The following is a 22,664-nucleotide window of genomic DNA, read 5'->3' on the forward strand; positions in this document are numbered from 1 at the left end:
CTCGTTAGTCCTTCCGAAAAGCAATTAGAGAGGTTGGAAAATGAGGGCAGCCGCTGCCCTGAGACAGGGCAGGAATGGGGGGCGGGGGGGTCAGCTCCTAAACCCTGGGGCTGGTTTAGGGCTGCGTGGCTCAGCAGAGATCCCACAGTGGGATTCATGCTGGCTGAGCAAAGCCGTCAGTAGGTTTCAGAGTGAACATCCCATGGCAACCTGCCCTGTGCAGCACCCAGCCTCGCTCTGTGTCCCCCAGGGCTTTATTGAACCTTCAAAATCTAAAACAGGCGGCTGGACACGTTCACAGCACTTGGGTGCTGCTGCCAGAGCCCAGCCAGGAGGAAAAGGAGGAGGAGGAGGAAGAGGAGAAGGAGAAGGAAGAGGCGGAGGAGGGGTGCAGGGGCTCAGGTGCCGGGCAGCCAGACTTTGTGGGTGCTGACGATGTCGCTGAGCTTGGCCTTGATCTTCAGGAAATGCCTCTTGAACTCCAGGCCGTCGCCCTGTGTGGGGAGAGATGGGGGGGGTTACATCCCCCTGCACCCCTCCATCCCCTGCACCCACCTCCCCCACCCTGCACGGTCCTGCACCCACTTCACGTGGTCCTTCCCCCCCCTGCACCTGCCGTGCAGCCCCCACCACCCACCCTGACCCCCTGCGCACCTTGGAGAGGCGAAAATCCACCAAAATCTTGCTCTCCATCTCCACCAGGTTCACCTTGAAGATGAGTTTGTTGTTCCTCCTGTCCGTGGTCGAGATGGTGACCTGCAGAGGGAGGGGGAGCTTGAATTATTCGCTGATGGAACAGCACAGGGGGTCCCAGCCCCGATTTCACACCCCAGTCCCCACCTGGTTGGTGCAGCTCATCTTCCAGCCGTAGCCCATCTTCTCACACACCTCCTTCAGCGCGCGGTAAGAGCCGTCGGCGTCCAGCTTGGTGAAGAACCGCGTCATCCGCTTCACCAGCCGCTGCCACGGGCTCTGCCGCCCCAAAAAAATGGTCCCAAAGGTCATAAATCCCACCAAAAAGGTCGTAAATCCCACCAAGTTCCAGCCCCGGCTCTGACAAATCCCGGCTTTCGGGGAGGAAATGTTGGAAAGCTGCACCCCCTGATGGCACAAGCCAACAACCGCATCCCAAACACCAGGAATGCTGCACAGCCACGTCCCAAACAGAGCAAGGTTGGCCCCTGGTATCATAAATATGGCAAAAATGCTCCTTAATGACACGTATATGATGCAAAGTTGCACCCCAAGAGTATAAACAGTGCAACCATGGATCCTGGTATCGTAAATTGGATGCAGACTTCCCCCCAAATGCTGCAGAGCTGTACCCTGGAACTGGAAAGTTGCATTTTAGTACTCAAAAAAACCTGCAAAATTGCACCCCAAATACCACAAGGCTGCACCCCGAGATGACAAACCTTGCCCAGCTGCACCCCAGTGCTGCCAAGCTGCTTCCTGAGAGTGTAAATCAGATGCAAAGTTGCTCCCCAAGCACCACAGAGCATGGCACAAAGTGCACCCTGAGGCCATAAATGATGCACGTTTGCACCCCAAATCTTGGTAGGCAGCACCTCGAGATGATAAAACTCACAGCTGCATCCCAGCCTTGTCAAGTTGCCCCCTGACATTCCACACACAGCAAAGCTGCTCTTTAATGTGGTATTTATGATGCAAAGTTGCACCCCAATATCTGACACAGCTGCACCCCAATGCTGTAAATCGGAGTGAAGCTGCCCCTCAAGTCCCTGGCAAAGTGACAGACACGACAAGGATTGCAGATCTGCACCCCCAGTCCTGCACCTCACACCCTCAGGTGGTAAATATTCAAGAGCCACGGCCCCAACAGTTGCTCCCTGATATTGTAAATATGACAGAAGTTGCTTCTTAATCTCACCTATCTAAGGCAAGGTTGCACCCCAGTAGTATAAAAGGTGCAATGCTGGATCCTGATGTTGTAAATAGGATGAGCAGCTGCCCCCCAAATGCTGCAGAGTTGCACCCCAAGATGATAAACCTCACCCAGCCACACCCCAAACATTGCCAAGTTGCCCCCTGATGTTCAAATATGGCAAAGTTGCTCCTCACTGTCATAGCTATGATGCAAAGTTGCAGCCCAGTTTATACAATGCAACGCTGGGCCCCAGGGTTGGAAATGGGATGTGAAGCTGCCCCCAAACACCCCGAGGCCACGGCAAAGTGTCACCCCGATACTAAAATTACTGAAAATCTGTGCCCCAAATCCTGCAAGCTTGCACCCGAGGCGATGAATAACAAAAAGTTACACCTCTGAGATTGCCAAGCTGCTCCCTGACATTCCCCATCAGGCAAAGCTGCATCCCAAACACCACAGAGCAGCCCCCGACCACTGCAAGGTGCACCCTGACACCATGGATGATGCCGAGCTGCGCCCCAAACACTGCGAGGTGGAATCCCAAGAGGATAAACCTCGCCCGGTCGCATCCCGAACACTGCCAGGCAGCATCCCGATATCCCAAGTGCTGCCAGGTGCCCCCTGCAGCCCCTGACCTGGGAGGAGCCTGGGGTGCCCAGGAGTTGGCTGTTGACCAGCATGTGCTCGGGGCAGGCGGGCTGTGAGAAGCTGAAGCCCTGCACCAGCTGGTCGATGCTTCCAGCGCCACTCTCCCAAGGCATCCCGCCCGTGCCGGGCTCCGGCTGTGACGTGGAATAGCTTGCCTTGTCCTCACTGCAAGGCAAGGGGGGACACAAGGGTTAGGAGTGCTGGAGAGAGCCAAATCCACGTGGGAACTGCATGGGATTTTGCAGGATTTGAGACGATCACAGGGGTTGTGCGGGGTTTCCACCCAACCACCTCCTGGAGGAAATGCCGGGAAAGCCCCGAGGCGTGCAAGGAATTGCAAGCCCGTGTGGAGGGAAGCAGAGGCTCACCCCAGTACTCCCTTCACCGGTGAGAAGTCTGTGTCGGATCGGATGTGCTTGGAGAAGCCTCCAGGGGAGTCGGCGACCCCCCCTGAGGAGAGCCGAGCCCGCTTGGCATCTGCAAAGGGACAGGACACCCAATAACCCCCAAATCTGGCGGCACCAGCGCGTCCCCCTGCGGCCCCTTACCCTTTTTGAGGGGTCTGCTGTACCACCGGTCCTTCTGGATGTCGGGAATGGTGATCCTCGCCGTGGGGCTCTCCGTGAGGATCTTGTGCAGCAGCGCTGGGGGAGACGAGGGGGTGGAATACAATATGCTGTGTGTATTTGTGTGTTTATAAATATTTAGGGAGCTGCGGGGTGCTTACCCAAGGGAGCCGAATCGATCTTCTTCCAAGGTGGGAGGTAGGTTTTCCTCTCCTTCCAGTCGCTGTACTCCTGGCAGCTGTCGCTGGGCTGGTCCCAGGGCAGCTCTGCAGGGACACCCTGCTGCTGTCACCCCGCGTGCCACAACCCCCGGGCACACTCGTGGCACTGCAGGGACGAGGTGTGCCAGCTGTCCCTGCCCTGCCACGGATCCTGTGTGCTCCCTATGCATCCCACACCTCCCTGCGCATCCCATGTTTTCTCGCACACATTCCATACCTCTCTATGCATCCCAAACTTCTCCTGTGCATCCCATACCCCCTCTGTGCCTCTCATACATCCCCCTTAAGCATCACATACATTCCCCTTCTGCAGCCCTCTGTGCCTTCCGGACATCCCTATAGATATTCCGAACACCCCCCTCCGTGCACTTCACGTGTCCCTTATGGATCCCACACCTTCCACCTCTGGGCTTCACACATCCCTCCCCCTGTGCACTCCATACATCCCTCCCACCTCACATGTGCTCCTTCCCCATGCCATACATCCCTCGGCGCACTCCACGTGCTTCCCCTCATACATTTCATCCCTGCACCCCTCCTGCATCCCATGTGTACCCCCCTCCTCATCCCATACACTTCCCCTTCGCATTCCATACTACACCCTCTGCATTCCACATGGACGCCCCGTATGGACTCCATCCATACACCCCTATACATTCCACAAGCACTCCCCCACGTCCTTTGCACCCCTCCCGCGTTTCCCCCACGTCACACGCATTCCATCAACTCCTAGAGGCATTCCCTTATTCCGCTGGCCGCGTGTCACCCCCCCGCCGTGAATTCCATACATCCCAAAATCCCCACCTCCGGCCAGCATGGCTGTCAGCACCACACCACAGGCCCAGACGTCGACGGGCTCGGCGCGGAATTCCGGGCGCCGCAGCAGCTCCGGGGCCACGTAGGGCAGGGTCCCGCACATTTTGTTCAGCAGCCGCTCCCGCCCGTTGTGCCGGAACACCGTGGCCAGGCCGAAATCCGAGATCTTCAGGTTGTCTGGGCCCAAGCGAAAGCCAAAAGCAAAATTAAAAATGTAAATCGAGAAGTTGAAATTACCCCGCACCCAGCTAAATGAATGTAAAACGCAAATTAAAATTTAAGTAGAAAGCGTAAAAATTTTAATTTTAATTCAAACTTAAAATTTCTAAATAAAAATTTGAACTGAAAATAAGTTTAAGATAAAAATTCAAGTTAGGATTTTAAAGTCCTAAGTTTAATAGTCGAACTTAAAATTCAAACTAAAATACAAATAAAATTAAGAGAAAAAAATCAAATTAAAGTGCAAAATTCAAATTCAAATAAAAGCTTAAATTAAATGAAGCTAAAATATTTAAAAAACTTTAAACTAAAAATGCATGGTAAAATTTAAATTCAGAATAAAATTAAACCCCTAAATTAAAAATCCAAACGCAAAATAAAAGCATCCAAATTAAAACTTCAAACTAAACGTTCAAATAAAAAAATACAAACGAAGAAACGATAACTTAATGAGGGTCGGAGAGGGACACGCCCGCCCCACCTCGCTCGTCCAGCAGCAGGTTCTCGGGCTTCAGGTCGCGGTGGGTGATGCCAATGCTGTGCAGGTACACCTGGGGATGAGGGGAAGGGTCAGCGCCGTGCGGCAACCACGGGAAGGGTCAGTGCCGTGCAGGAATCGCCACCGGCACCAGCGGCATCGCCACCTCCCGCGCTGCCGGTGATCCATCACTCACCACGCCGGCAATCAGCTGCTGGAAGAACCGCTGCGCCTCCGGCTCTGGCATCCCGACATCCGGCTCTGCACATGGCGAAGAAGAAGGGGAAGAGCAACCTTCAGCCGTGTGGGGATGACAATTTAAGGTGCCTCATTGCCCCGAAACGCGCCGGTACCCCCGTGCCGCACCGATGCGGTCGAAGAGCTCTCCGCCGCGGCAGTACTCCAGGAACAGGTACTGCGTGGCCCCTTCCCGCCGGTGTCCGTAGAACCGGACGACGTTCTCGTGGCTCAGCATCTTGTTGATGCAGATTTCCTTCTTGATGTTCTCCGGACACTCGGCCGCGCGCTTCATGTCCACGATTTTCACGGCCACGGCCTCCTCAGTGCGGCGGTTCACGGCCAGCTGCACCCTGCGGTGGGCAGGGCTCAGCGGGGGCACCGTGGGCACGGAACGGGCGGGGAAGGGGCAGGGAATGCTTCCCCCAGAGACAGGCAGCAGGCAGGGGAGGGGCAGAAAATGCTGCCTCTGGAGGCAAGGAACGGGCAGGGAATGGACAGGGAATGGGCAGAAATGCCGCCCCTGGAGACAGGGAGCGGGCAGGGAGGGCTGGCAAAGGACACAGAGCGGGGGCACACGATGGGCACAGAGCGGGGGCACACCGGTGTGCAAGGGGATGCCACGGGCGAGCAGGGGGCACATACGGGCAAGCAATGGCCGTGCATCAGGGGCACACACGGGGCACGTGATGGGCGAGCAGCGGGCACACAAGGGGCATGCAAAGACCGTAGAGTGGGCAAACAGTGGGCGTGTGATGGGTAAGCAGGGCGTATTGGGCAAGCTGTGGGCACACACAGGGACAAGCAGCGGGTGTGCAAGTGGCACACGCGGGGGCCAGGGGGGACAGCGGCCGCGCAAGGGGCAGGGCGGGGGCGTGCAAGGGGCGGACCCGGCCGGCAGCAACCCCGTCCGACCCGCCTCCCCGGCCCCGCCGCACTCACTCCCCGTAGGCTCCTTCGCCCAGCGTCTGCACCAGGTCCCAGTCCTCCACGAAGGGCACCGCCATCCCCGGCCCCGGGCCCGCTCCGGGCCGCGATCTCGCCCCCGGTCCCGGTCCGGCCACGCCGCCCTTTCCCGCCAGAGCCGCGAGCCCCGCCCCGCCCTGCGCGCGCACTGCCCCGGCCACGCCCCCACCCGCACTCCCGCGCCCGCGCCCAGGCCACGCCCACTCGGCCACGCCCACCCGGCCACGCCTCCATTTCCATTCCAAGCGATTAAAAGCAGCCAAACGGCCCCAACGTCCCTCTGAGAGAATTCGGAGGAAAAACCCCACCAAATTTATTTGTATTTATTTGTATTCTTCACAATTCCTGGTCAATCAGCCCCGGTGAGAGCCGCAGCTCCTGATTTGGCGACGGCTCTGTGTGTATACAAAAATCACTCCCGGCAGGATGGGGCGGGCAGGGTCCTCCCACCGCTGCCTGTGCTTACAAACGGTATAAAACAAACCCGAAACAGCCCCCCTCGAAACCCCACCAAACCCCCAAATCTCTGCTGCACAGGCCAAGGCTGGGTCAGTGCGGTGTCCGGCACGGCTGGCGCCAGCTCCTCTACGTCCTCGACAACCCACGGTTGTCCAAATCTTTCACCTAGGCAGTAAAAGAAGAATTAGGCAGAATTCCATGTTTTTTTCCCAAACTGGGGGGTGTGGGCTCGTTCTGGTGCCATACCTTGTATATTCGGACCAGCCAGTGCTCTGTGGTGTACGCCTCCTCCAGCACGTCCAGCTCAAAGTCCTTGTTGCCGATTTCGGCGTTCCTCACCCGGTCGTAGCCTGGCGGTCGCTCTAGGAGAGGGCAAAGGACAGGCAGCGCTGCTGCATCGTGCCCCAGAGATGCCAGGGCGTGGTGGAGCCCCCCAAAAGCGGTGCCACGCCCCGGGGGTGACTCAGGGACTCACTGGCCTCGGTGTAGACCTGGCCGAAGCGGTAGTAGCACATCTTGTACATGAGGCAGTTGAGCAGCACCGGGGAGCCCTCGCGGTCGACTCGGAACTCCCCAGTGGGGGTGTAGTAGTCGTGCTCCTTGATGTGGCGTCCCGTGTCCGTGCTGCCCCCGATCCGCACCATCCACAGGAACTTGTTGATGTCTGCAAGGCAGAGAGTTGGGGGGCAAAGAAAGAGGGCTTGAGTTGATCTGGGGGGCCAAGAGCAAAGGGTTGAATTGGGGTGAAAGAACAAGAAGTCGGGACGAGGCAAAAGAATGAGGAGTCAAGTCCAGCTGGGGGGCCAGGAGGGAGAGTTGAGGTGATGTGGGGGGCCAAAAGCAAGGGTGAGTTGAGGGAGAGCTACAAAGGCACACGCAGCTCCAGACAGGAGCACTCCGGCACCGTTTTCACTCCACAGCCCCAGCTGGAGGTGGGACTCTGCCAGCAGCGCCCCTGGCTGGGTGTGACCCGGCTCCCAGTGGGATCTTACCATCAGATGAGTACCCGGTGAGGCCGCCAAAGATGACCAGCACGTAGCTGACGTCCAGCTCCCTCATGATCTCGTAGGCTTTCTCCTCGGTCGATGCCATGGCCTGGGGCAGATGTGGTGTCAGCCAGTGCTGACATGGTGCCCAGAAAGGCTGGCCAAGGCAGCGGGGGAGGGAAGGACCCACCTGGCCGACGCGGGAGATGTGCGTGTTGTTCCAGGTGTTGTTGTCCACCAGGATGGTGCGGTTGGCCATGGCAGTGATCTGGTACCCGTAGTCCCACCAGGACATCACCTTGGCATCCTGCCCCAAACACCGGCCGTGCATCAGCGCCTCAGTGGGCAAGGCTGGGTGCCCAAGGCCCCAACCCCCCGTACCTCCGGCGTGTTGTGCCGCAGCCAGTAGTAAGCTTCTCGGAAGTCATCGAAGATGATCCTGCTGCCATCCCCGCCACGGGCGGACAGAACGATGGAGGGGGAGGAATAGGCCTCACTGGTCACCCAGGTGGAGTGGAAGGTGTAGGTGATCAGGAAGAACGCCATGACCAGGATCATGCCGCTGGCAACCTGTGGGGACAACTCAGGGTCTGAGCACTGGAGGGATGGGGCCGCCAGCCTCCCGCACTCAGCCCACCAGGACCAGGCATCTTCCCGAGCCGGCTCGGTGCTCACCTCATTTTTGATGGGGTAGGTGGAGTCCTGCTGCTTTTTGCTCTTCTTGTCTGGCCGGCTGATATCCAGGTTCTTCATGTAGGTGGACAACACCTGAGAGACCCCGATGCCGGACAGGATGCACATCACCGGAGCCAGCACCAGCATGAGACGCACCTATGGCAACAGCAGAACTGTCGGAGAAGGAATCCAGCAGAGAAGAGGGAGTTTCATGCCATTCCTAATCCAGCACCTCAAAATCAGTGGATATGTGAGCCTTGCGATAAACCCGGGGCTGATTTTTTTAGTGGGGAGCTGCCACCATCTCAGACACCTCCGAGGGAAATTCCCTGAGGTGCTCAAAACTGGCCCATGTGGGAAATTGAGGTCACTTCAGCAACCTTCGGTGGAGACAAGGATTAGTAGCTGCCTCCACACCAGAACTCAACCATGTTTAGTGTTCAGGGTGCCACAGGAGGAGTGGGAATGGGCTCATCAGCAGCTGTTTGTCACCAGTCCCTGCTTGAAAACCCAGAGCATTTGTTTGGGATTGTACTGGGAGCTCGGCTCTGGGAGATGTGGAACAGTGAGCAGGCAGTGCTGACCACAGGGACATGAGTAACACCCAAACCAGTGAGTTTCGCAATTTCACCTTCCCTCAGTGCAGAGAGGGGTGAAAAAACCCACACTGACAGAAGGGAGAAAAGCCCTCAGGGTGAAAGAATCACCACTAAGTTCAGAAAAACAAATTAAATTGTTATGAGCACTTGGCAGCAGTGCAGCCCTCACCATGACAGCCGAGAAGTACATGCTGGTCACTCCGTACATGATGATGAAGATACGAGCGTCTGAGAGGTTGCTGAAGCAGTAGTAGAGACCAACTGAGAGAAAAAGGGGTCAGGTTCAGCTCAGAGATGAAATAAAACCAGGCACTGAGGGACACAGAGGGACACAGCACTCTCTGGCAGGCTCAGCACGGCCAGAAGAGGCAGGAAAACCCTCTGGTGACAAACTCAGGGTCTGGCGACTCACCTGGGAACATGAAAACAAGGAGCTGCAGGTCAAAGTAGTAGGAGGACCAAGTGGTGGGCTGGTGCTCAGAGACGGAGGCGATGATGGGGATGTTGTTCTTGGCGTAGGAAGGGTCCAGCAGGGAATAGAAACGCCCCGTCCATGGGGAGATTTTCCCTAGGAAAGGGGAGAAAAATCCTCTTTGATCCAGCAGAGTAATAGGCAATGCTGCCATGCACTCTGCCAAGGAAGCACGTGTGAGGCTGAATGAAACCTCATTTAGAATCTCTGTTACTCAAACCTGCCGTTTTGGGAAGGAAATACAATGCACTTTCACCCTAAAAAACTCCTCCCTGCTCAACCTCTATTTTTAGCATCTCTTCGCTACTACAGAGCAACAATCAGTATCTGCAGCACCAGCCTGGTGTCCCCAGAGTCTCTGCCCCTCCTATCTTACAGCTGCTGCTTAAATACTCCTTGCTAATGCACAAATTCGGGCCAGTCCCAACCTCCCCCTTCGAGGGGACTCACAAGCACCGCACAGTAACACAGAGTTAGGATGGACAAATTCCGTGCCTTTGGGAGTGAGGAAAGAGGGTGAAACACCCTTGTAATGGCCACAGCCTTGGGCTACCTGTGAGCATCAGCACGGCGCCGACGGTGAGGAGGACGAAGCCCACCAGAGAAATGACGCTCCTGAAGAGGATTTCGAACTGCTGGGGGTTCAGCTTGCTCCGGAGGTAGTCCACGAAGGCGTGGATCTGGCACAAGCCGAAGACTCCAAGGGCAGCCATGTGCTCCGAGGAGAGGACAGGCTGGGAGTGCAGCAGAGCACGGTCAGATACGGAACCGAACAAGAGCCGTTACCAGTTTTGTTTCCAAATCACTTCTCGGCACAATCTCAGTCACAGGGAAATGTTCCAATGTTCCCTCCCTGTGATTGGCACAGCTGGCACGAGTCCTTTTCCTACATCCGCTTTGATTCTGATAAGAATCCATGTGGAAAGTTAACTGGATTCTCTTGCAAACACGAGCCAGGCAAGCCTGTTTCCTGCCATACCAAGATGCACATGGCACGAGTTTCTTCACCAAAACCAAAGATATTTTTATGAAAGACAACCAGTGCTGGGAAGGTTATTAGGAGCTTTGAAAGTCATCCAGCACCTCCAAAGGCTCATTTCGCCAAAGGTGGCAAGGAATCAGCATAACAGGAGCTGGAACAAGGAGTCAGCACCCACTTACAACCTCAATGATGAAGGCAAGAAGGAAAACCAGGTGCCAGCACGCTGCTGTTCGGTTACAACCAATCCCCAAGTCTGCAAACCCTCCTGGTGCCCACCTGGAAGCCAACAAAGGAGATCTGCATGGAAAGGATGGTTCCCAAGCAGTAGACTGTGCAATAGGCTACGTAGATCCTGTGGGAGAAGCGCCCGGTGAGCATCAGCACCAGGACGTGCAAGGGGATGAGGTTGATCAGGAAGACGTAGCCGCCCCACGAGGAGACCTGCCAGGACACAAAGCAGACACACACCCACAAGTTCCAGGACTGAACAGCTGCACAGCTGAGGTGAAACACAGAAGTCTGGCTTTCCTGGGATGGCAGGCAGGATTTTCACCTGGTAGCAATACCAGCTGGGATCTGCTCTATCCTAGGGCATCCTGTACATCCCAGCTGCCAGAAATACGGATTTTTCAACACTATTAAGAAAACTTCACATAAAACCCACTAGTTTTGGGAAGAAAGGACCCATTCCAAATCCACCTCCACAGAGGTTCTAGCTCTCTGGACACACGGACGCAGCAACAGCACGCCACGGATTCCTGGTGAGCGTATCCAGAGGGATCTCAGAGTCAAGTTTAGCCCAGAGCTGGGAGAAGGGACACTCACCATGTAGAAATAGGCGAGGGCACACATGGCTGCCCAATAGATGGAGCCAGTTTTGACGGCCTTGATCCACATGTAGTAGGTCAGGAGCATGCAGAATATGGCAATACCTGCGGAAGGACCCGGAGCCGTTAATGTCACCCCTGGGGCACGGCAGAGCACTCAAGTCATTAGAGATAGATTTGTAAATGCTTGTGCTGCTCCATCACATGAAGAGCCAGGCCTGGGAGAAGCATTTGATATCTGGTTTCTAGACTGAAACTCTGCGGGGTTTGCGTCTAACAGCTCACGTGGCTTCTTCCAGCCACGCCGGTTGGAAGAACTCCTACACAGCCCCCAGAATCCCAGCTACAGCAAAGGAACCTGGATCCTCCTCTGCCCCAGGCACTGACAGTGAGAGGACTGCCTTTGCCAGTCCCAACGTCATGGCTGGAACAGGGATAAAAGCACAGAGGAACCACACAGTAGCTCCAGTTCCTGGCAGAGTTTGGGGAGGTAACAAAACCCTTTTTGATTGGCAAACAAGGATACTGGGGTGAACTCGCTGCCAGAGTTGGGAAACACTCCCTCTACTCCACGGCATGGCCAAGAACCACCTCTGATCTCTGATCAGTCAGGTTTATACTGCACAAACCCAGCAGGGATCACCAGGAAAGGACAGGGCCTCTGTTGTGCCCTGCAGCATCTTCCAGCACCCAACAGTCCTTAAAGGTTTCCCTGAGGGTCACAAACTCACCTTCATTATCGTAGGAGCCGGCGACGGATCGAGAGATGTATCCAGGCACAACAGCGATCATGGCGGCAGCAAGGAGCCCTGCCCCTGCATCCTGAGAAAAACATTGGGATTTAGGAGTTTTATTACTCAAAGGAATAAAAACTGAGCGTGGAAACAAAGTTTTCAAACAGATCTCCCACTTCCCAGAAGGTTGGGGTTTTGAGGAGTGTGGCAGTCACCTCCAAAGCTCTGACCCAGCTGCTCTCCCAAATGGCAAAGAGCTCCTGCTCCTCTGGAAAGCCAAAGCCTGTGGGGCACAGCCCGATGGCCCCCGTACCTTGAGCTCTTTGGTGAGGTGGTAAGTCACGATGGTGGTGAAGGAGGAGAAGAGGGGAGCCAGGAACACGCAGACGTTACGGATGTCGATGGTGATGTGGAAGAAGTGCAGCACGTGGTAAATCGCTGCTGATGTGATCATCAGGCCTGGGGATGGAAGTGACACCGCTACCAGGGTGCTCCAAAGACTCACCAGGAAGGAGCTGCTGCCCAGGATGCATCCCCAAGCTGCCCTCTGTTCCAGCTGGCACTCTTGGATGCACTCTCCACCCCCTCTCCCAATTCTCCCCTGCACCAGGTGCCTTCCAGCTTGGCAAAAGCTTCACCTGGGTAAATGGTCCCCCCGATGATCCTGCCCAGGGGGTACCATGCTCGGTCGTCAAACCAGTTGTGGAATTTGTAGAAGCCCTCCTCAGCCAGGAAGCGGGTGGTGCGGTAGTTGAAATACCTGCAAGGGTGACAGGGTGTGACAGCACCGTGAGGGCTGATCCCGTGAGTTCCACGCACAGGGAACTGGCCCAGTTTCCCTCAACTGCCCCAAACCTCAGCTGCAAAGGTTCATTCCTCCTCCCAGTGGGGTTAATAGTGCTTTTACAGAGGTGACAGTCTCCCTTGGGACTGATTTAATCAGCAACAAACTTGGGACATCGCAAATTGTGCCAGGAGCTCTCTCTCCTGCTGTGCCCAGGTCAGGAATAACCTCCCATCAGAAAAGCAATGGCAGGTAATTCTTGGATCTGGGTTGCAGGAAGAGCTCTGGGTACCAAGTGAAAACCAAGCTGTACTAAAAGGTGCCCTCCAAATCCCACATCCTCAATGGGGATTAACTTGAGCCTGAATTCTGTGTGCTCCAGAAGAGGAAAAGCCCAACAGGCCCCCAGGAAAGGAGAAGACGACACTTACGGGTCAAACTCATGGATGACACTTTCAAATCTTAAGACAGAAAAAAGTCTCGTGGAGAAAGCTGCAAACACAGAGAAGGGGCAGAGTGAACACACAGAGCTCATGAGTCACCCTGGGTTTTCCTGCACCAGGAGCCATCCCTGAGGACACAGACTTACACAGGACAGCTGCCATCGACAGGATGAGGAGCTTGAGCAGCGTGTCCTGCTTCTCATAGGAGAGCCGGAGAAACCCCAGCTTGGTCATTTTCACATCAAATGCAGGGCCTGGGGATCCTTGAACACCTGGACACAATCAGGAAGGTGTCAAAGAGCGACTCAGACCACGTCATCTTTAAAGGCTTCATGAGCCTTTAGACTTTAAATCCCCCACTCTGGCCCAGCCTTCCCCCCAAACCCCTCACCTCCTGTCCTGACCTGAGCTGTCACTCCAAATCCTGGCTGGTTTTCCTTCCTTTACAGAGCCCAGAACTTCTCTGGGGCAGAGGACGCTCCTGTTTCTCTGTGCACAGAACAAAACCTCAGTGTAAACTTGAGCAAAACCTCTGCCTTCCCTCTGGATGCTCTCTGGAGTTTAACCATCACCTGCAAGCAATGCACAAAAAATATAACCCATGGACAATGCAAGAAATGGATGCTTTTTCTCACACATAGGAGGTCTGAACAGCTCCTGGTTACTCCCACTTTGAATTACTTATGTCAAATATATATATCCCAGTAGCTTGTTACTGCAGGCCAGGACAGTAAATCAGTTTTCCCCACATCAGACAACGTGGCCGTTTAATTCAACCTCACCAGGGGGAGGAAAAGCCACAGAAATCCTGGGGTTGCACACCAAGGAAGTGAAACTCTTACTGGAGAATCACAGCTTTAGTATCTTTCTACCTTGAAAACATTCAGATTTCTTCAAATCATTTCTTGCCCAATCCATCAAGAAAACCCCTCCCGCTGCTCTGGGCGGGTTCAGTCCCAGCACGGGCGGGTAAATGTGCAGCTCTGATCTCTGAGCTACATCAGGGAGGATGCCTTGGGACAGGCTGAGACTTAAAACCTAAACAATCCGGGCCTAAAAAAGCCTTCCTGTGCCCAAAAGTGATTCCGACTGGCACACACTGGGCACTGCCTGCTACAGAAATACCGCGAGGTGGTTGTTTCCTGGATCCCCTGCGATAATGGAGCACAGTGCAGATGCCTCTGGGCACGAGTGGCTCTGCCGGGGGGTGCTCCGGGGCCCCAGCGCCCTCGGGGGGGATCCTCCACCACCCCCCAGGAGCTCTCAGTGACACAGAGCGCTCCCGACACCCCGTGCTGCCCGCCACGCCCCGCGAACACCCCCAGCCTCCAGCCCTTGGGACCCCTCAACCCGCCGGGCTCCCTCTCCCCACACGCCTGGGCACCCTCCGAGGCCCGGGCACCCCATGACCCCTCAGCTCCCTCACTCCGCAGACCCCGCACCCCACATACCCCGGCAGTCCCCAACCCGGGCACCGCGCCGCCCCCAGCCCCCTCAGCCCCGGTCGGGTCCCGGTGCCGTCCCTCACCGCGGCCCCGCCGCCCCGTCCATCCGCCCCGCGCAGCCGCCCTGCCGCGGCCGCCGCCAGCCCGCGCCCCGCCCCCGCCCGCTTCCCATTGGCTCTCCCCCACGCCACTCCAGCCGCGCCCGCGCCCATTGGCCGGAGCGCTGAACTCTTCGTCGGCTGCGGGGCGGTGCCTGCGGCGCACGGCGCCTCCCGATTGGCGGAGCGGGAAGTGGGCGGAGCCGCGGGCGAAGGAGCCGTGACGTGTCCGTCCGGGTTCGCGGCGCCCGAGGGGCGGGGCGGGGCCGCGTGGGTCACGTGGGCGGAGGCGGAAGCGGGCCGGGCTGGCCACGTGGGCGGCGGAACCACTGCGGGGAGCGGGGGGGGGAGCCCGTCCCGGGGAACCCCCGCCCGGATGAACGAGAGCGGCAGGCGCAGAACGGCTGAGAATCGTGGTTTCTCCGTTTAATGTTTCAGTGTGAAAATACTAGAGAAAAGTTGATAAACCAGCCCCAAAATATCCAAAGGGTTTTTTTGAACGTCACCGGTTCCTTCCCCGACCCGACAGGAACATGCACGGGGAGGGGGCCGCTGCGCCCGGGGGCGGCGGAGCTCCCGGGAATCCCGGCCCCCTCCCACGACCTGAGTTAGGGGAGATGGAGGGAGCGGGACGGGACGGGGGACACGGGGCAGACACGGCAGGGACACAACGGCAGAACGGGGGAGGGGCTTCCGACCCACTGGCCCGAGGCAGGGAGATGGCACGGGAAAGGCGTACAAAAGAGTCCACTATAAAACAAGCGCAGGGCACAACCCGGCTCCTGGAAACTCACAAAGGTGTTAAAAACCCAGATTTTTTTCCCCCAAAAAAATTTCCAGGGGGAGACGCGGAGCTGACAGTGACACCTCGTCAGGCTGGGTGCTGCCCGTCGCTGCAGATCGGGGGCGCAGAGAAGCCCGTGGGTGTCCCCTCTGCCCGGGGCCCGGGGGCAGCTCAGTGCCCCGGAGCAGCCGCGTGTTTGGCAGGAGAGGGTGAGGAGGAGGAGGAGGAGGAGGAGGGGGAGGAGGAAGCACCGCTCAGGGCGGACTGAAGGTAGACGGTCTTGTGAAAGAGTCTGTTGCTGAGGAAAACCACCAAGGAGAAGAGACGGAGCTGGAAGTGGCTGAAAGGGAAGAGAATCCATCAGCTCCCGATGCCAGGAACGCCCCCGGCAGGGTTTTGGGGAGCGCTGGGGGAGGCTGGGGATGTTGGACAAGGATCCAAGGTGGGAATGAGGGATACTCACTAGGTTTTGCCGGGGGTCCTGGCTTCATTGGCGCTGATGATGAAGAGAGGGAAAAGGATGGAAAAGAGGCAACCGCTGCAAGGGAAAAATACAATACAATACAATAAAATAAAATAAGGGGCACTCGGGGGGTCTGGTGGGTGTCAGGAGGAGGAGGGGCCCAAGTGGCTTTCCCACCTGATGATGTAGGAGGACTGCATGGCTGTCAGAAATGCCAGTGGCAAGCCGAAGCCGAAGTAGTAGGGCCAGTTCCTCTCGATGTTGGACAACCGTTGGTGCATTTCGATTCCTGCCAAGAGGAAAATCCCATGGGAATGAACCCGTGGCGAGGAGACACCCTCACTAGAGAGTCACAGAACCATTTAGGCTGGGATCAATCACCTCCTTTGACCAATCCCCACCTTATCAATAGACCAGAGCACTGAGTGCCGCGCCCAGTCATCCCCTGAGCAACTCCAAGGATGGGGACTACGCCATCTCCCTGGGCAGCCCCTTCCAATGCCTGACCACCCTTTCAGAGAAGAAATTAATCCTGATGTCCAACCTGACCCTCCCCTGGCACAACTTGAGGCCGTGTCCTCTCATCCTGTCACTTTTTAAATGGGAGCAGAGCTGACTCCCACCTGGCTGCCCGCTCCTGTCAGGGCGTTGTGGAGACCCAGGTCCCCCCTGAGCCTCCTTTTCTCCAGGATGAGCTCCCCAAGCTGCTCCAGACCCTTCCCCAGCTCTGTGCCCATCTCTGGACACGCTTCAGCTCCTCAATGTCCTTCTTGTCATGAGGGGCCCAGAACTGGGCACAGCACTTGAGGCCTCACCAGTGCCTCACCAATGCCCTGGAGCTGTGGCCACACTGGGGCTGGTACAGGCCAGGTACCACTGGCCTTCTTACCACCTGAGCACACTGCTGGCTCACATTTACCCTTCATTCCATATAAAAACTGCTGGAAGATGAGTCTGTGACACCCCAGTTGGATGCTCCTTCAGTGGAGAAACCTGCAATCCAGGTAAATTCCCCCTTTCCATGCAGGGAGCCCTCCCTCACCTTTGTTAAACCAGCGGTACTCGAAGCAGTAGAGCGAGTAGAGCAGCGACATGTGGAGGAGGCTGATCAGCTGCCCAATGAGGTCGATGGGGAACAGGCTCACGATCATTCCCTGGGACAGGAAAGGAGCAGATTGAGGGAGGGATGCTCAGGATTTGGGGGAGGGAACCACCCTGGCTTGGTTTCTCATCTCACCTGGATGAGGAAGAGCGCCTGCAACAGGAGGTTGAACAGCATGTCAGCGATGATTTTGCTGACGCTGGGGAAGGGGTGAGGCTTCCTGCCCGACACTTCGAACGCCAGATCCGCGATGTCCTGCCAGCAGAGACAGGGGCTTGAGGCAAATGGAACTCCAGAGCAGTAGGGGCTTCAGGGAAATTAAACCTGGGATGATGCTTCTATTCCCTCCAGGAATATGCCCACAGCCCGTTTTGGGGTGGGATTTCATCTTGTGCCCCCACACCACCCGATCGAGCCCCACCCAGTGAAGAAACTCCCCATTTGCTCAAGGCAGGGCCCAGGTTCCTGTCACCTACCTGAAACCAGATGGCATTGACCACCTTACTGAGCACAAAGAGGGGCAGGACCCAGAGAGCGCTGAAAATGGAGGTGAGGATGAACTCCAGCCAGGACCAGACGTCGCCATGTAAGGAAGGGTCACCTTCGGAAGACAGACAGACAGACGCACGTGAGGAACTGGTGTAGGAACCTCCAAATGCTTCCTGGCACAGCTGTCAGGGAATTCCTCCTGACTCTAGCGCTCTAAGTGTCTTTAAAAGCACATTTCCACCCACTTGATTTTTATTTAAATGCAAACACACACAGACAAATGTGTTTGAAATGGCAAGACCCCCGGGCTGGATCCCTGACATGCACAGGCTGTCAGCAATGATCCACCCCTGGTTTTCTACTGGGCGATTAATGATGGGATTGGTTGGGACTGGGAGGAAGAGGAAAACAACACAAGGAGACAGAGGTGTGAGGAACAGCTCAGTGGGACAGAGACTCAGCTCGTGAGGGTGTTGGGACCCTCTGAACGCATCCCATGGACTACTGAGCACCCTGGAACACCTCGAGGGGAAAGGCACCCACCGATGATCTGCGCCGTGACCGACTGAAGGACGGGGATGAACACTCGGTAGAACAAGAAGAGACTAAGCTGCAGGGAAAAACAAACAAACAAGGGTTCTCAGTGAGGCATTTTGCACTCCTCTGGCTACAGATCCAAAGGCACATGTGCTTCTCCTCCCCCAGTGATCCATAAACACAGAGGAGCAAAGATTTGTTTAAATACAGCCACAATCTACAGCTGAACACTTTAATCCATGCCAATCCCTCATACTCTGCACCAGTGTAAGGAGAAAATGAAGCCATTTATTTGGTTATTTGATTTATGAAGTGTTGGCTCCATTAAGGATCAGCCTCATGAACCAGGCATGGGAAGTCAGAGCTGAGGAAGTGTCTTTAAGACATCAATATGCAATTGGCAAAGCAGTATCCCAGGCTGCAGCAAAGCAGGAATTGAATATTCAGGTGGAGAGCAGTCTCTAAGACTTGGAAAAGCAGCTTGGGTTTCATGTGTGGGTCTCTTGAGTAAGTCTGTGGTCCTGTATCCCACGGTGAATCCGTCAAAATACAGCTTTGGGATGGGAATGTGGTGGCTCTGAGCAATTCCTGCTGCCATGCTGATGGCTCACCACTCACAGCATATGAGGGCTGGAGCAGGACATGGGTTTTCACCGGGGTTTTAAAATAAAACCCATAATAAATAATAAAAATTCCCACATACCCAGAAGACGCCTCCATTCCAGGCACAACACTGAAATATCCGGCTCACTATCCGGGGTTCACTGCAGGAGAGAGGCGTGTTAATGTCCCAGCACCTGGACAAATGTCCCCTCACGAGTGCCAACTTCTGCCCCACACCCTGGACACTTTGGAAAAGTCACCAAGAACCAGCTCAACACCAGTGGTGCACCTGATTTTATCCAAACACAGAAATCCTGGAAGGAATCCCTGCACAGACTCACACCATGTCTCAGCCAGTTCAGTCTCTACAAGACTTACATCAGGGAGACTCGTTCAACCTTTAGTAAGTCCCAAAATCTGCACTGAAACAGAAGAAAAGCAAAGCTCTCTTCCAGATTTTTAAGCATGTATTGGAGATCTCAGGCTTTGTTCTCTCCAAACTCTTGCCATAATAAAATTTGGAAATTTGGGGCATTTTTTGGTCTTGGAAGAGACTGTTTCAGCTTGGGGTGGTTTTGGTGTCTCCACTTGGACATGCAAGAGCAGCTCTGTGGGACTCTGCAGCACTTCCCCAGTCAGCTCTTGACACCAGAAGGATTTTGCTATAAAGAAAACCAGCAAAATCCAGCTGTTTATTTATATAAACAAACCAAAAAAGTTGTACCTTTCTTCAGAGGCAGATGTGGAGCTGCAGAGACCCCTGAGGAGTATCGGGATCATGGGAGACTTTTCTTGCACCTTTCAGCCAGCCTCCCACCCAGCCAGCCACAATAATTGGTAAATATGTCTCAGAATGTGCATTACTGCCCAAAACCACTGCGTGAGGTGCCAGCCCAGTGCCATCAGCGCAGCAGAGACATCCTGGCATGGTCTGGGAGTCAGATATGGGAACAGATGCTGTTTGCTCCCACGTGGGGATAATTCTGGCATTTCCAGAACCACTGAGGTTCTGCAGTTCCAGACTCCCCAAAACACAGCAGGGCTGGGGAAGAGACACTGGATCTGCCCTGACATGGACATCGGATCCAAGCTGCTCTTTCTTCCCTGATCCCACGATTACCAGCAACAGCAATGGATCTGAGATAGCACAAGGATTCAGGAAGAAAAGAAACCCATAAATCCAGGTTCTTTCAGGGGTAATTCAAGCTGATTATCAAACAACATAAAAGGTCTGACTTCTTATCTCACGGTAACAGCTCCAGCTCCATTACGCAGCAGAAAAAGGGAGTTCCATGCCACGTGTTTCCCATTTATTGGCTCTGACTACCAGAGGAGAAGAGAATTACCCCATTTACCCCATTTCTGACCGGCCACGCCCCATACTCACTTCTCTTGCTTCTTCTCTTCCATGTGAAACCTCCGCTGGGCGAGTGCGCTGTTGGCTCTCCTCCGCCTCTGCTCTTCCCTTTTCTGCTGGATCCGGGCGTCCAGCTTGGAGATGGTGCAGATGCCCCAGATGGAGTCCTTAATTCCCTGTGGACATGAGGAGAGAGGAGCAATCAATGGGATGTGGCTGACCCAGGCCATCCAAACCCTCCTGGTGCCATGGCTGGCCTCGCTCCCTGGCTGCTTGGGCTCAGCTGGAGCCAAGGCCGGGAGGAGATGCACCACCACCTCTCTTCCATGGCCCAGTGACCTAAATCACTGCACATTCCAGCGTCTCCAGGACCAGCATTAATTTTTTCTGTAAAGGTGTGATTTCTCTTCCAATCTGCACTATTTATAACCCTGGCAGAAATCAGAGTCAGATCTCTCCCAGCCTTGTCTGGCAGGAAGCCCCTCATCCCCTGCCAGCTCTCTGAGGCCAATAAAATGGAATTACACCAGTATTTGGGATGTGCAAAGTCTCACTTTATGTTATGAGTTTGATGCTTATTCCTTCACAAGTAAAAGCATCTGTCTTCATCCCAGAAACTTCCTCCCACCAGCCACATTCCTGCAAATCTGTTAGTAGGGGAGTGCCCAGAAGTTTTCCCTTACTCCACGTTTGGAAGATTTGCAGTGCCGTCTCCTCGGACTCGGCTTGTCCAGAGCAGCTGTGGCTGCCCCATCCCTGGAAGTGCCCAAGGCCAGGCTGGATGGGGCTTGGAGCAACCTGGGACAGTGGGAGGTGTCCCTGGCCATGGCAGGGACATGGAACGAGAAAGACTTAAAGGTGCCTTCCAACCCAACCCATTCTGGGATCCTATTCAATTATTTCCAGCTCCAGATGATCCCATAACCATAACATCAATTGTGTGTCATCACAATTTCCCTTTAAAATAGAGGTCATAAGGATGAGCCAGGACGGTGTTACCACCCTGGTGGCAGTTGGGCACATGGAGTTCTTGATCAAAGAGGACAAATTTCAATGCCAAATTAACGTCTGAAACAGCAGAGCTGGGCCCTGACCCAGGCAGCTCTTCCAACTGATGGTGTAGGAGCACTGGGAAATGACGAAACTCCTGCTTTTAGGTTGTAGCCACAGGGCTTTCACCAAATCTTTGCTTCTTTTCCAAACCAAGTTATTTCTGAGCACAAATTACTGCATGAGTGGCTTTTAGCCTGTGTTTACCCCCGGATGGAGGAAGACAGGGTGGGACCTTATTGCTGGGACAGAGCTGCTGTGGTCACAGACATTCATTTATTATTGTTGTTAGAATTATTATTAAATTATACACATTATACACTTCATATTAAAATATATTATACATTTTGTGCGTTGTTCTATACTGTTATTTTATAATTAATACTATTATTAATATTATTGAGATTTTTCATTAATTTGTGCCCAAAGGAAATCCATCAGAAGTTCAGCAGCAAACACCGAGCCCTTTGCACATAGACACACCACACAGCAGTGTTAAAGTACACCTGGAGACCCTTTTCCTTCAAATTCCCTGATGCCATGGGAAGGAGGGTGCTCCCAAAGCGAACAGGAGCACCCCAGGACGCGGAGCCTCACCCTGACGAGGTCATGAAGGAAGATTCTCACGCTGTCTGCCATCTCGACTCCAGCATCACCTCTGCTTCCCAAACTATCAACTACAGGGAGAGGGGGAGAGCCAGGCCCAAGCCTCTCTCATCCTGGAGAGATGGGAAACGGATGGAGCCTGCGGAGAGAGAACACACAGGGCCATGGCAGAACTGGTGACACTGGGCTGACCGGGGAATGACAAATTCAATCACACTCCGGTGATTTCCAACAGGAGTCCCGGCCCTCACTGGGAATGGACCCACCCTGCTCATATCACAGTGTTAACGAGCTCAGGGTTAGAGCTCAAGGTTAGAGGAACAGCTCTTGGAAAGCACCAGAGAACTAAAACCAGCATCTGAATCAAGGAAGAAAAAAAATCACCAGCTAACAAAACCCGTGTGTTCCCACCAGGATGCAAACCTCTCATTCCTCCCAGGCAGAGCTCCCAGCAGCTCTGGAGCAGGCTGGAGTCACAAACCCCGGCAGGGCAGTGGTGCTGCTGCGGCCGCAGGACACAAACAATCAAAAATCATTTTAAAAATGGGTTTGTTTTGGTTATTCCGAGTCAAACCCTGCCGGGATCTAAGCTGCAGAACCAGAAATGGGCTCCAGATTTATTACCGAGTTAGTCAAAGGCAGCTTCATCCTAAAAACCCGAGTCAAGGAATACCCTGAGGGGGAAGGCACCCACAGGAACCGCCCACCGCTGAGGGGTGACCTGGGGGTCTGCACCCCCCGACAGCTGAGGGGGTGACCCTCAGCCACACGGCGAGGGGCGGAACCCCCTCGTGGCTGCCGGGGGTCTGTGCGACCCCCCATAATCCAGGGGCGCCCGTACTTTACCTCAGGGCTGTCCCCACAGTCTCCCCACACTGTGCGTTTGAGGGGCGACCGTTCCCAAATTCCCTCAGGGCCGCCCCCGCAGTGCCCAGAATCCCCTCGGCGTTTGTTCCGCCACGGCTACCCCGAGGCCCGCGGTTCCCGGGGGTGCCCCCCGAAGGTCTCTCCGTGTGCCGCCCCCCGGTCCCCCCGCACTCACCGGGGCCGGGCCGGGGGCGCACGGCGGGACGGGCCCGGCTCACACGGCCCGGCCGCGCCCACCGCGCATGCGCCGCGCCCGCCGCGCA

At 55.3% G+C, this 22,664-nt stretch overlaps 3 protein-coding genes across 9 annotated transcripts; all 3 read right to left on the reverse strand.

The window, feature by feature from the left end:
• Positions 1-236: 236 nt before the first annotated feature.
• CHEK1 (checkpoint kinase 1) lies at positions 237-6,164 on the reverse strand. Its single transcript, XM_042034326.1, has 12 exons — positions 6,016-6,164; positions 5,203-5,426; positions 5,033-5,097; positions 4,840-4,909; positions 4,128-4,316; positions 3,264-3,368; positions 3,085-3,180; positions 2,905-3,013; positions 2,524-2,701; positions 841-972; positions 655-756; positions 237-494 (listed from the first exon to the last, which is right to left on the reverse strand). The coding sequence occupies exons 1-12, from the start codon at positions 6,078-6,080 to the stop codon at positions 399-401; spliced, it is 1,431 nt and encodes a 476-aa protein (XP_041890260.1). The 5' UTR covers positions 6,081-6,164; the 3' UTR covers positions 237-398.
• A 182-nt stretch (positions 6,165-6,346) lies between these two features.
• On the reverse strand, positions 6,347-14,591 carry STT3A (STT3 oligosaccharyltransferase complex catalytic subunit A). 7 transcript variants are annotated; one of them, XM_042034185.1, is made up of 18 exons: positions 14,529-14,591; positions 13,392-13,572; positions 13,147-13,272; positions 12,989-13,049; positions 12,412-12,533; positions 12,087-12,232; positions 11,771-11,861; positions 11,038-11,144; positions 10,489-10,653; positions 9,784-9,964; positions 9,171-9,326; positions 8,928-9,019; positions 7,866-8,315; positions 7,675-7,791; positions 7,491-7,593; positions 6,974-7,162; positions 6,745-6,860; positions 6,347-6,663 (listed from the first exon to the last, which is right to left on the reverse strand). In XM_042034185.1, exons 3-18 carry the CDS (start codon positions 13,232-13,234, stop codon positions 6,625-6,627), a joined length of 2,223 nt encoding a protein of 740 aa, XP_041890119.1. In that variant the 5' UTR covers positions 13,235-13,272; positions 13,392-13,572; positions 14,529-14,591; the 3' UTR covers positions 6,347-6,624. The 7 variants fall into 7 exon arrangements, with proteins under 7 accessions (XP_041890119.1, XP_041890120.1, XP_041890125.1 ...); XM_042034186.1 differs by having other exon boundaries at positions 13,392-13,489; positions 14,529-14,584; XM_042034191.1 differs by having other exon boundaries at positions 13,405-13,489; positions 14,529-14,578.
• Positions 14,592-14,945: 354 nt separating this feature from the next.
• On the reverse strand, positions 14,946-22,644 carry EI24 (EI24 autophagy associated transmembrane protein). The gene is made up of 11 exons (XM_042034228.1): positions 22,577-22,644; positions 21,526-21,673; positions 19,909-20,054; positions 18,622-18,682; positions 17,925-17,991; positions 17,369-17,493; positions 17,028-17,147; positions 16,833-16,944; positions 15,968-16,079; positions 15,791-15,865; positions 14,946-15,667 (listed from the first exon to the last, which is right to left on the reverse strand). The coding sequence occupies exons 2-11, from the start codon at positions 21,565-21,567 to the stop codon at positions 15,499-15,501; spliced, it is 1,029 nt and encodes a 342-aa protein (XP_041890162.1). The 5' UTR covers positions 21,568-21,673; positions 22,577-22,644; the 3' UTR covers positions 14,946-15,498.
• Between the last annotated feature and the right edge of the window lie 20 nt (positions 22,645-22,664).

This window comes from Corvus kubaryi, unplaced genomic scaffold (assembly GCF_017639235.1).
Source record: "Corvus kubaryi isolate FWS band 111438036 unplaced genomic scaffold, C.kubaryi_AGA036_p1.0 37367, whole genome shotgun sequence".
Lineage (NCBI taxonomy): Eukaryota > Metazoa > Chordata > Aves > Passeriformes > Corvidae > Corvus > Corvus kubaryi.